Here is a 13,343-nt window from a genome sequence, read left to right as displayed (position 1 = left end):
GAGCTAAGATGGTAAGAGGTACATGTTCAGGTGCTGAGCAGGATCGTAGGAGCAGCAGGAGGCACGTCATCACAGATCAGACTCTACAGCTCCAGAGGCAGAAATACCTGAAGAGGAGAGAGAGATGAAAAACCTACAAGAAAGAACGATGGAGAGAGAGAGAGAGAGAGAGAGAGAGACTGATGTTGTTGAGGGAGGAAACAGAGTCAGAGTGATGCAGTGGTTTTCAGTTTGCAGTGATCTCATCAGCAGGACAACATGGATTTGACTAAATCCTGAGTTGAGTTGGTTCATTGAGACTGAGCCGACCTGCTGATGGTAGAACAGTAACAGGTAGAAGCCTGATGAGAATAAGGTGCTGACTGAAAGTGAAGGTGTAGAGATGAGTTTGAGGTTTGGATTTAAAGGCCTCAGCAGAGTCAGACAGTCTAATGTCTGTAGGGAGGTTGTTCCAGAGGAAGGAGGCCTGATAGGAAAAGGTCCTATGGCCTGCTGACTTCTTCTTAACTCTGGGGACAGACAGGAGTCCTGCACTCTGACAGCTCAGAGCACAGGATGGAATATAAGGTTTAAGATCAGACAGTCATTAGAAACACCTTAAAGTCTGATCTGATGTGAGCTGATGAAGGGAGGCTGAAACTGGACTCGTGGTCAATCTTTGCTGAGTTAGTGAAAGTTCTGGACACAGCATTCTGGACTATCTGAAGTGACTCCATGTTGAAACAGAAGCACAGCTGTTTGAAGCTGAGCTGTTCTCTCCACCTCTGTAACAACTCTTCAAACTGAAGGAAAGAGCTTCATATTCACTGTGATCAAACCTGGAAGTGGAACCAGAACTGAAAAACACATCGGTGGATAAATGATTCACTTTGTGAGTCATTGAAGCAGCAACAGGAGAAAATACCTGTCCAATCAGAGCTGAGGATGAAATGATGTGTTCAACCTGTGGAAAACATCCTGCGTGGTCCCAGTTCCAAAGACTGCACATCCCAGTGAGCCAGAACACTTCAGGCCAGTAGTCCTAACCTCCCACCTGATGAAGACAATGGAGAGGATCGTCCTGAGCCACCTCCAACACCTGGTGAGTGATGTGATGGATCCCCTGCAGTTTGCCTACAGACCTGGCATTGGTGTGGAAGACGCTGTCATCTACCTGCTGCACAGATGCCTTTCACACCTGGAGAACACTGCGAGCACTGTGAGGGTCACCTTCTTCAACTTCTCCAGTGGATTCAACACCATCCAACCATCTCTGCTCAGGGGGAAGCTGGAAGGAGCTGGAGTGGACTGTAACATGGCTGCTTGGACCACCGACTACCTCACCAACAGACTGTGTGTCTGATGTGGTGGTCTGCAGCACGGGGGCCCCGCAGGGTACAGTACTGTCCCCCTTCCTCTTCACCCTGTACACATCAGACTTCAGACACAACACAGACAGTTGGCACCTCCAGAAGTTCTCTGACCACACAGCCATTGTTGGGTGTGTCTCAGGGGAACGATCTGGAGCAGAGGGAGTCGACTGGTGTGTAATGAACAACCTGCACATCAACCCCAGCAAGACGAAGGAGGTGGTGATCGACTTCAGCAGGAAGTCACTTCTCACTGCACTGGTGAACATCCAGGGTTTGGACATTAAGATCGTGGAGGAGCACAAATACCTGGGTGTTTACATCAACAATAAACTGGACTGGTCTCACAACACCAACGCCCTGTACAAGAAGGGCCAGAGTCGTCTCCACCTGCTGAGAAGACTGAGGTCCTTCAGAGTGCAGGTCACTGCTGAGGACCTTTTATGACTCTGTGGTGGCCTCTGCCATCTTGTATGCAGTGGTCTGCTGGAGCAGTGGATCCTCAGAGAGAGACAGGAAGAGACTGAATGAGCTGGTCAGACAGGCTGGCTCTGTCCTGGACTGGACTCTGGACTCCATTGAGGAGGTGGGTGAGAGGAGGATGTTGGCCAAGCTGACATCCATCATGGACAACCCCTCCCACCCCCTGCATGAGACTGTGGGAGACCTGAGCAGCTCCTTCAGCAACAGACTGCTGCATCCACAGAACAAGAAGGAGCGCTACCTCAGGTCATTTATTCCAACAGCCATCAGACTGTACAACACCAGACTGACCCACAATAAACCTGGAACTGTGGACTCCACTTTCTGCTCACTTTATTTGCACATACTTCTTCATCTACCTCACTGATTATCACCATTTTCCTATATTACTATAAACTGCACATTTCTGTTTATTACAGAGACTCTTGTCTCTTGCTGCTGTAACATGGAAATTTCCCACAAGTGGGATAAATAAAGTTTATCTGATCTGATCTAACCAAACACACTGAGAGGGAACAGAGAGTCTGCATGAATGAACAGCTCCTGAGGCTGATTCATGTTGATAAGAACTGGACCAACAGGTCTGAGGAAGGAGGAAACTGAAGCTCCTCCTCTTTCCTCAGAAGAGGTCTGAGGTGATCTGGACTTGATCCCAGAGAGGCGGTCTAACAGACTCTGAACTCTGACAGTTTTCACTTGACAGCAGCTGATCAGAGCTGACTGAAGTGGAAACGCTGACATGAGGTCAAAGGTCAGTTCACACAGATGATCACAAAGTGTGTGGAGCATCATGAAGCACTGGTTCTAACAGATCCAGGCTTTAATGGCTCTTAGAGGGATTTCAGAGACTGTGTCACAGTCACTGACTTTCTCCTTGTGGAGTTTTCTCTGGTCTTCAGATGAAGTTTAGATCCAGACCTGTTGTCATGGACACACAGTCTGACTCTGTCCACAGGGGAAAACCCTGTTGGACTTGACAATCACAAAGACTGAATGTGAGTGAATGTGGAGTTTCATCTGTTCCAGAAATGAGACTAGAATCAGACGTGATCTCAGACTGATGTGTTGACAGTGTCAGTGTGATGTGAGTGTGTTGTTGTGTACATGTTATTGTCATGAGTGATTGGTAGGACGACAGTTGAAGTGGAGTATGAGCTGGAAATGTGTGTGTGTCTCAGCTGCCTCAGGCTCTTTGTGTCCAGGTCAACGTCCTCTGTTCTAACACCTGAGCTGATCTGGAGTCTGTTCTGTCGTCCGTCTCTGTCACGTCTCCTCCCGTTTCACACCTGCGTGATGTCACAGCATTGCTCGCCCCTCCTCCCTCCGTCAGCTTCACCTCCACACCTCTGTTTGTCTGTGTAAAGCTGTGAAACCTGAACTCTGATCCTGTCGTCAATAAAAAGCTTCCCTGCAGCTGGAAGAGAAACTAAAGTTTCCTCTGAGCGTCAGTAGATTATCAGGAGGAGGACAGTGAGCAGTGGCTGTGAACTGAAGTCCTGAAGGAGGTTTTGAAGCCTTAGTCAGTTCAGTAAGAAGCTGATTGAAGGGGACTTTGTTGGAGTTTCTTCCAGGAAGATGAAGATGTTGGTGGTGTTTGTGATCCTCCTGCACGGTAAGAAAACCTTGGTCCCTCTGATCTGACTGATCCAACACTGCAGCAGCTCTTTAGTCTTTCTGCTTTAACCTTCATTTCATCCTCTGGAACTGATCCATGACGATGTTTTCTACCAACAAACATGTTAAAGGCAGCATGTGTTTGTTGTATGAAGTCATCCTGGATGTAGAAGACTGTTCAGTCAGACTGTCCTCAGGTCTGTTCTTCAGCATTAAATCCCTGCAGCTTGTTCATGTTCCTCCAGCTTCTGTTACCAACAGGAACAATAGAATAGAATAGAATAGGCTTTTATTGTCACTGTGCAGTTAAGTACAACAAAACTGTGGGTGCTCCCCGAAGACAAACAGTGCACTATGGAAGAAAGTATATACAATAAGAAATACAAACTTGATTGACCTGAAGCGTCGTCCAGAGGGCAGCAGGTCAAACAGGTGGTGGGCGGGGTGTGAGGGGTCTCCTGTGATGGCCCTGGTTTTCCTGAGGCAGCAGGATCTGGATCTGTTCTCCAGGGAGGGCAGAGGGCAGCTGATGACTTTCTGGGCGGTGTTGATGACCCTCTGCACAGCCTTCCTGTCCTCAGCTGTAGAGCCTGTACCACACTCAGACAGTGTGTTAGTACACTCTCCACAGAGGAGTGGTAGAAGGCCAGCAGCAGCTTCCTGTCCAGATTGGTTTTCCTGAGGAAACCATCAGAGACCGTGAACGGCTGGTTGTCAGTGATCATCTCTATGACTAGTTTGTCCATTCGACCTGTCATCTGAGTTTGTCCACGTTCTTTGTTTCTGAAACGTCCTCTGTTGTTGGCTGAGATGAAGTTGCCTCAACCCGATGAGATTCAGATTCACATTTCTTCTGTGCTGTTTCATACAACTCAGGGTGATGAATCCTAAGATGGGACCACAGGTTTGAAGTGTTTTTGGTTTTTGCTGTTGTTGCTCCCATGCTGACACCTTCAATGCATGTATTACAGACTGCCTTCCCTGGTGTTGGTTTAAGTTAATACTTTTAAACTGTCCATCTGCAATAAGGGTTTGAAAAAGGAGAGAGAGTTAAAAGCAGGGCCACATGCTGACAAATGCTCAGCTCATCATGCTTAATTTATTACAGCATTTGGGAAGCCTGTAGTTGATTTTCTGATGTAAATCTAACAATGTGTCATTTCCTGCTGCTTGGGATCTCTCAGTCAACACAGGAAAAGGTCAAGTAAAATAACTTGGTAGTTAAACAGCCATTATTGCCCTACAGTTTTCTCTCAGACAGACGGTGCTTTGCTGTCAGTTTCTGCAGCTTCTCATGTGGCCTACACACACACACACACACACACACACACACACACTATTCTTCATTGTGCTTCCCTGCAATAAAACTAACTGAATTTTACTCTCTCTCTCACACACACATACTTCTACTATCACGGACTGTTTCCCTATCGATATTATCAGCAACCTTGTTTCAAGTGATTAACAGTCTGGAGGGACTGTGAGCGAGCAGAGCTGCTGCCTGTGTTTATGTGACGTTATTAGACTCACAGTAATGTTACTAGTAGCTGTGAGTTGTAGAGGACTGGGATGTTTATTACAGTTTGGGAGAGTCTGCTGCCTTAACTCACCTTCCAAACATATCTCTGCTCTCCGGAGCTTCTCCACTCTGCAAAGCTTTTCCTCCTCTCTGCTGTGTGTGTGAGCTCTGTGTAACCAATCAGACGGAGCTGTGGGCGGGACAATGCTGGAGACAGGTAGTGACTGCAGACAGAGAGGCTGCATCAGAGCCAGAATAACCCAGTTTTACATTGATCTCTTATCGGCCGGAGGATTAAAAAAGGCCGATGCCGATATTCAGCATTTTGACGCATTATCGGCCCGGGCGATAATCGGTCTAATTCATGAGGTCTGATAAAGGCTGATAAAGAGCAGTTATCTGTGTCTGATGCTCATACAGGATAACCCCCGCCCCCCCACACACAGTCTGAACTTTGCTCTTTTCTGCTTCTGCGTTGCTCAATCTGTTGTAGGCAATAAAACAACACTCTGCTCTGCACAGACAGTGGAAGGTTACACTTTGTGTCAGAGAGTGTTCATCTGCAGTTCCCACCTGACCACAACAGCTTCCTGCTTTCTGAAGGGAACAGAAACTAAACTGACGTGTCAAACTGCACGTCTCACATATAGAAATAAAGAGTTCAGGTGGTTAAAGTCAATAATTCACTGGTGAAAATAATCAGTCCTGTCTGTGCTCTGAGTGTTAGTCCCTCCTCCTGAGACAGTTAACAGGCACTTTAACAGGATGAAGAGTCAGAAAACACATGAAGATGAGTGAAGCTGCTCAGCCATTTACTCTACAGTCAAACAGCTGCGTCACCGGAAACTAATGAAAGAGAAACTAAAGTTTCCTCTGAAGAGGAAGAGAAGTCACAAGTGTCTGTGAACAGAAATGGTGAAAACGGTGTTTTTGAAGCCTTAGTCAGTTCAGTAAGAAGCTGATTGAAGGGGACTTTGTTGGAGTTTCTTCCAGGAAGATGAAGATGTTGGTGGTGTTTGTGATCCTCCTGCACGGTAAGAAAACCTTGGTCCCTCTGATCTGACTGATCCAACACTGCAGCAGCTCTTTAGTCTTTCTGCTTTAACCTTCATTTCATCCTCTGGAACTGATCCATGACGATGTTTTCTACCAACAAACATGTTAAAGGCAGGAGAGGAGAGAGGAGCTCAGACAAATCTGTGTATCATTCGTTTTTCAAAATAAAACTACAACAAAAAAAAAAACTAAATAATGACTCGTTTTTTAAAAACATTTGTTTCCAGAACTAAAATGAAAAAACGGATAACGAATCGTTTTTATGATTTTTATGTTTTTGATTTGATGCAAGGCGTGTGACCCGGAAGTGAGCGAGACCTATCAGGGGCCAGCAGGGGGCGACACATGTGGTTTACATTAAGGTCTATGAGAAAATGGCCTCCTTCTGTCTTGATTTAATACCTCAGTAAACATTGTCCTGATGAGTTCAAGGTCTCAATTGCTAGATGAATGGAAGGAACTAAAGGAATAATAATGACAAACAGTGGTACATTAATAGCACTAACACTATCAATAACACTAGTAAATGTTTAATTATTGTTGCATCATGGGTTGAGCTGGATCATGGGAGCAGCAGGAGACTCTCCAGCTCTGGAGGCAGAACCCTGCAGTGAGAGACAGTAGCAGAGAGAGAGAGAGAAGCACAGCCTGGGCAGTAATGTGCTTGAGGGAAGAACACACAGTTAAAGTGATGCAGTGATATTAAGACAGTTAATAGTAATCTCGTCGGCAGGACATCATGGACAACATTTACTAACTATTAATCTTAACTGATGCATTGAGACTGACCCAACCCGCCAAGGGAAAAATGGTATCCTGAAATAGGAACCAGAATAATGTGCTAGTTAAAAGTTAAGGCATAAAGATGAGTTTTTAGTTTGGATTTAAAGGCCTCAACTGAGTCAGCCTGTCTAATATCACTAGGGAGGTTGTTCCAGAGGAAGGGGGCCTGATAGGAGAAGGCCCTGCAGCCTGCTGACTTCTTTTTAACTCTGGGGATCAGGATCAAGTGTGACACCCAGATTTTTGGCTGTTGTACTTTGAGAGATAACACAGCTGTCAAGGGATATAGTTACATGATCGAACTGGTGTCTATATCGTGCTGGGCCAATAACCAGCATTTCAGTTTTGTCTGAATTAAGAAGCAGGAAGTTTTGAGACATCCAGCTTTTAACAGATGACAAGCAGATCTCTAATTCCCTAATTTGAGATGCATTATCAGCCTTTATAGGCACATATAGCTGGGTATCATCAGCATAACAGTGAAAATTAATTCCATGACTCCAAATAATTTGGCCAAGAGGAGAAATATAAAGAGAGAAAAGCAGGGGGCCAAGAACAGAACCCTGGGGTACTCCATATTTCACATCAGAGAAGGCTGATACAGTGTTATTACAAGAGACACACTGAGTTCTGTCAGATAAGTAAGATTTTAACCAGCTGAGGGCCAGGCCAGAGATTCCAAATCTATTTTCCAGTCGGTCCATGAGTATACGGTGGTCTACAGTATCAAAGGCTGCACTAAGATCAAGTAATATGAGCATAGAGGTGGAATCTGAATCTAGAGAGAGTAGCAGATCATTTACTACTTTAGCAAGTGCTGTTTCAGTAGAGTGAAAGGCCCTAAAAGCAGACTGATACGGTTCAAATAGATTATTATCAGCTAAATGAGCTGAAAGCTGCTGATACACCACTTTTTCTAGTATTTTAGAGAAGAATGGGAGATTTGAGACAGGCCAATAGTTACCTAAAGACCCAGGATCAAGGTGTGGTTTCTTAAGTAAAGGTTTAACCACAGCTGTTTTAAAGCTAGAAGGAACAGTGCCAGTCGTCAACGATAGATTCACAATATTCAGCACTGCAGGGCCCAGGACTGGCCAGAGATCTTTGGAAAGTTTACCCGGTAAAGGGTCAAAAAGGCAAGTGGTGGGTTTAGAAGCTAGTACTATCTTAGATAATGAATCAAGACATACAGTGTCAAAGTTCATCAGAGCAGAAACTCTCTGAGACTCAGTATGATGGACAGCCGGTTCTCAGGAGAGGCTGGAGAAACTGAACTGATTTTTAATCTAATCTCATCAATTTTACTGCAGAAAAAATTCTGAAACTCATGAGCAGTAAAGGGTGAGCAGCTAGGAGCCTGCTGCTTTTTAGTGAGTTTAGCTACAGTGTCAAAAAGAAATCTAGGATTATGTTTATTGCTATTGATTAAGTTTGAAAAATATGCTGCTCTGGCAGTAGACAGTGCACGCTTATATTCCAGAACACCCTGGTGCCACTGGAGATACAGAGCTTCTGCTTCAGAGCACTGTGTCGTCTGTGAACCAGGGAGTGGACCTCTTTGGCTGTTTAACTTTAGTGGTGAGAGGTGCAACTGAATCAAGGCGACTAGACAAGGTTGTATTCAAATCCCTGGTACAGTTTTCAACAGAACCTATTGCTGCAGTAAAAGGGGCCAGGACCTCTGGTAGTTGCTCACTAAGAACAGTTAAAGTTGTGGGACCTATGTGTCTGATGGAAGATATATTTGATCAGAGATAACAGATGTGACAGGAGAGATGGTCAGATCAGACACCTCAATCCCACGGGACAGAATCAGGTCTAGAGTGTTACCACCACAGTGAGTAGGTTCATGTACAGACTGTGAACCCAAAGGTATCAGTGAGGGCCAGAAAGGCTTTATTTAGAGGGCCACATCCGGCCCGGCGTGCAATAATATCCGGCCCGCGAGATCATTTTATATTATTGTCATTAATGGCCCGGCGATATGAAGCACTGATAAGACAATAAACTACAGATCCCATAATGCAGCGCTTCAGTTGCCTTGCCGAAAGCTTCCCGCGTCAATCAAGTCTAGCTTCTGTTGCTGCAAGTCGTTGCGAAGCTAGCCCCTCACAATGCCGGAGAGAAAAGTTGATTCTGAAAACAGAACCTTTCGAAACCGACGGCAGGCTGAGTATATGTTCACTGACATTGCCGGTAAACACGTGTGTCTCATTTGTGGAGCTAATGTGGCTGTAATTAAAGAATTGAATCTAAGACGGCGCTATGAGACAAAACATCAGGATGACCTGAAAGACCTGAATGCAGGGCTGAAGATACACAAAGTAGAAGAGTTAAAGAACAATCTGACATTTCAGCAGACGTTTTTTACCCGTGCAAAATCTCTAAGTACTGACATGACTGACACCGCACAGCTAGCCATCTTCATCCGCGGAGTGGACTCCACTTTGCGCGTTACAGAGGAAATATTGGACATTAAATCGATGCACGGGACAACGACTGGAAAAGACATTTTTGAAGACGTATGTCAAAGTGTAACCGACATGAAACTGCCCCTGGACTTAGAACTGATGGAGCACCGGCTGTGTGCAGTGAAAAAAGTGGACTAGTGGGAAGGATGCGAGTAAAGATGCAGGAGGAGAACTGTACTGGTGAGTACTGGTGAGTACAGCATATCACTGCATCATACACCAGGAAGCACTATGTGGCAAAGTCCTGAAGATGGACCATGACAAAGACTCCACCGTTTTGCGGGATGAAAAGTGGAAATGCGAGTTGGCGTTTCTGTCTGACATAACAGCTCATCTGAACGCCTTAAACCTCCAGCTCCAGGGACGTGACCGCGTGACCGCTGACATGTATGACGCAGTGAAGGCATTTCAACTGAAGCTGCTTTTATGGGAGACACAAATGCACCAGTGCAACTTGCCTCACTTTCCCTGTTGCCAAGTAATGTTGAACCAAGTCGGCACAACGGTGTTCCCAAACGCGCTCTTTGCTGATAAACTGAGCTTTGGTGACTTTGAAGCACAGAAAAAGACTTCGCAACCCATTTGCCGTCGACCCTTAAAACTGCACCTGTGCAGATTCAGATGGAGCTGACTGAGCTGCAGTGTAACGGGACACTGCAGGGCCCGCACACTTTATTCACTCCATTCCCGCAACAATGCCCCAGCTCCGTCTACATGCGGCTCGAACCTTGTGCGTTTGGTAGCACATATCTGTGTGAGAAGCTCTTCTCAGTGATGAAGACTAACAAAACAGCACACACTGATAAGCACCTGCAGTCCATCCTGAGAATCTCCACAACCCAGGACCTCACACCAAACATAAAAGAACTTGTTGCCAAAAAAAGATGCCAAGCATCCAGCTCTGACAAAATGACATAAAAGCAAAGAAATTCAAATGTTTGATTTGTTATTTTAACCTTTACTTAAAGCACAAGCACTGTCACAATTTTTCTTTCTTTTTTCAGGTGTTTTCTGCAGCATGTTCATATTTCTAACTTGTATAATTTTGACAGGATATATTTTCATGGAGAGCAAAATATTTTAAGTTATTTAAAGTTTAAGTTGATTTATATAGGAATAATATTCCTGTCTGTTTTTATTCATATTCATGTTCAAAAACATTTAGTTTTAGTGTTCAATAAATGTTTATCCTGTTCGGCCCCCGACCTAAACTGTGTTTTGAATTTTGGCCCCTGTGCAGTTGAGTTTGACACCCCTGCTCTCCAGGTTCAACTGGACACAGATTTCCTCTGAAGACTGTTCAGTCAGACTGTCCTCAGGTCTGTTCTTCAGCATTAAATCCCTGCAGCTTGTTCATGTTCCTCCAGCTTCATGTTTAAGTCTGGTTGTGTTTGTGAAGCACTGACCCAACCAAATCAGAAACTCGACTCGGTCGTTTTTAGTTAATTTTACTGTTTTAAAGTGAAACTCACCAAAGTGACTAAAGTTCAGTAACCAGGTGTTGAACAGTCGACTCTTTATAACAAGTCTACAGACTGAGGAGGTCATGTGACCTGCAGTTCTCCCTGTGGACACTAGGACTCAGCTGATTGATGTTTGTGTCTCTGTGTCCTCAGTTTCCCAGCATGCCTTCACTGTGGAGGTGTATGAGGGGGCGGAGTCAGTCCTGCTGTCCTGTCAGATCTCCTCTGTTCCTGGGTTCCCCACAGTGATGTGGAGCCGCTTCGATCTCCGTCCTTCAACCGTCCACCAGAGAAACCAGAGAGGTGAGATCCTTAGAGACCAGAACCAGCGTTACAGAGACCGAACATCAGTGAAGACTGACGCTCTGAGGACTGGAGACCTCAGCCTCACTCTGAGGAAACCCCGCCTCTCTGACAGCGGCACCTACACCTGCACCATCACAGCGTTTGGAAATGAGCGGAGACTGGCAGACGTTCAGCTGCAGGTCAAAGGTCAGCAACAACACCCACTGTAACAGCTCCCTGCCTACCTGCAGCCGTCTGTCATGACCTGTCCTCCTACTGACTTCTACTTCCTGTTTTATGTTGTCTCTCCTCTCTTTAACTGGCAGTGGACTGAGGGTTGTGAGGTTCTGTGCTCCTGTTTTCTCCTGGGTTTTATTTGACGTTTGTGTTTTGGACCTTTCCTGCTCCTCTGAGGGTTTTTGTTGCTGGACTTGTTCCTTTACCTGCTGCTCTGTCAGGAAACATTGTTCCTTTGTTAAAATGAGTCCCTGTGTCTGTGTTTGGCTTCTTCTCCTGCGTCTCCTGAACGTGACTCCATCACTGATGTTCCTGCCTGATATTCTCCTGTGGTTTATCTCCCTCCAGCTGCTCTTTAACTCTGATCAGCTGTTACCACTCTGACCTCTGACCTCTGCCTGCTCCTAGCAACATGTGTGCTAACTTTATCCTGTGAGGCTGTCACTGAGGAGAGGTCGTCCTGAACTCCTGTCAGGATGTTGCTGAGTTGTGTTTTCTCTGAAGTTCTGGGAGTTTTTTCTCTGATAACGGGAACATCTGAGTTTCTGCAGCTTCCTGTGAATCTGATCCTGTTGATCTGTTTCAGACATAAAGACAATAAATGCAGTGATTTACAGAAGCAACAAACACTTGAACAGTGGAAACAGTTTTTCAGCAGCAGCGTCCCTGTGGGTCATGTGACCTGCAGTTCTCCCTGTGGACACTAGGACTCAGCTGATTGATGTTTGTGTCTCTGTGTCCTCAGTTTCCCAGCATGCCTTCACTGTGGAGGTGTATGAGGGGGCGGAGTCAGTCCTGCTGCCCTGTCAGATCCCTTTTGTACCTGAGGACACCACAGTGATGTGGAGCTGCTTCGATCTCAATCCTACAACCGTCCACCAGTGGACGGAGGAAGGTGATGACCTTAGAGACCAGAACCAGCGTTACAGAGACCGAACATGGATGAAGACTGACGCTGCGGGAAACTGGAAACCTCAGCCTCACTCTGAGGAAACCCCGCCTCTCTGACAGTGGAAACTACACCTGCACCATCAGACCAGTTGGAGAGGAACCCAGACTGACAAACGTTCAGCTGCAGGTCAAAGGTCAGTGTAGCAGTGAAACGTGGAAGTCCAACAGAAGTGGATTCATCAGTCAGAATGAATGAATCCAGCTAATAATCAGCAATGAACTGATAATGACAGTGATCAATAGTTGCAGTCGTACTGGTCAGTCACTTCTTCTAAAGATGCTTGTTGTTGATGTGTGTGTTTGCCACAGAACCGTACACGTTCCCAACTGAAGCCACTGTTCTCCTGGTTCTTCTGGGTCTGGTTGCTGTTGTTGTTGTTGGTCTGGCTGTGTATTTCTGGTTCTATGTCATCAGAGGTAAGTTTTCTGTGTGTGTGTCTCCTCTACAGATCAGGTCTCAGCAGGTTTGACTCTGTGCCGTGTTAAAACCAGTCCTGGTCCTGTCACCATGAGTTTACCTGCTGTCTGTTCACCTGAGCTCTTTGTTTTCTCTCAGTCTCTAAGGTGGTGGTGGAGGTGGAGGAGGGGCGGAGTCTGTCCTGCTTCCTTACACACCATCGCGTGTCTGCCGAGGGACGCCACAGTGGAGTGGAGGTGCTGTGAACCTAAAAACCATGACGGTCCATGTTCATCAGGATGGACGTGACCGTCCAGACAAACAGGATGAATTTTACCAGAACCGAACGCAGATGAAGAAAAACCCTCTGAGAACTGGAGACCTCAGTCTGACCCTGACTGACCCCAGTTATCTGACAGAGAGGGACCTACGTCTGCTCCGTCCGCAGACACAAACACATCCTGATACAGAAAGTAGTTCAGCTGCAGGTCAGAGGTCAGTACCGCAGAGACAGGTCAGAGGTTAGAGGTCATTATAGATCACTACCTCTGCTGCAGTGTGACGGTCTGTTGTCCTCTCAGTCCAACAGGTGGAGGTGGAGGGGGGGGTGGAGTCTGTCCAGCTGCCGTGTCAAAGCAGAGTTCACCTTCCTGAGGACGTCACAGTCGTCTGGAAGTTCTGTCAGTCCAAGACCACAACGATCCACGTGAATCACAACGGCTGTGACCAGAGAGA

General features: G+C 46.1%; 1 protein-coding gene and 1 long non-coding RNA gene across 2 annotated transcripts; both read left to right on the top strand.

Annotated features, from left to right (window-relative positions):
- Window positions 1-4,040: 4,040 nt before the first annotated feature.
- LOC127139609 (V-set domain-containing T-cell activation inhibitor 1-like) lies at window positions 4,041-12,268 on the top strand. The gene is made up of 3 exons (XM_051067655.1): window positions 4,041-5,999; window positions 10,892-11,230; window positions 12,006-12,268. Exons 1-3 carry the CDS (start codon window positions 5,963-5,965, stop codon window positions 12,266-12,268), a joined length of 639 nt encoding a protein of 212 aa, XP_050923612.1. The 5' UTR covers window positions 4,041-5,962.
- Window positions 12,223-12,794, top strand: LOC127139608 (uncharacterized). The gene is made up of 3 exons (XR_007809857.1): window positions 12,223-12,345; window positions 12,521-12,628; window positions 12,768-12,794. It is a non-coding gene; the product is annotated as an uncharacterized LOC127139608 (long non-coding RNA).
- Window positions 12,795-13,343: the final 549 nt, after the last annotated feature.

The sequence above is a fragment of the Lates calcarifer genome, unplaced genomic scaffold, assembly GCF_001640805.2.
Source record: "Lates calcarifer isolate ASB-BC8 unplaced genomic scaffold, TLL_Latcal_v3 _unitig_1840_quiver_1175, whole genome shotgun sequence".
NCBI classification, from domain to species: Eukaryota; Metazoa; Chordata; class Actinopteri; family Centropomidae; genus Lates; species Lates calcarifer.
The sequence above is the reverse complement of the archived record's forward strand: the minus strand, read 5'-3'. Positions and strand labels throughout refer to the sequence as shown.

Bases quoted from the DNA above. Each gene is read 5' to 3' on its own strand.
- LOC127139609 (XM_051067655.1), top strand. From the start codon at position 5,963: ATGAAGATGTTGGTGGTGTTTGTGATCCTCCTGCACG. The intron at 6,000-10,891 runs GTAAGAAAACCT...CTGTGTCCTCAG, and splicing joins GTTTGTGATCCTCCTGCACG to TTTCCCAGCATGCCTTCACT. The intron at 11,231-12,005 runs GTCAGCAACAAC...CTGTGTCCTCAG, and splicing joins CGTTCAGCTGCAGGTCAAAG to TTTCCCAGCATGCCTTCACT.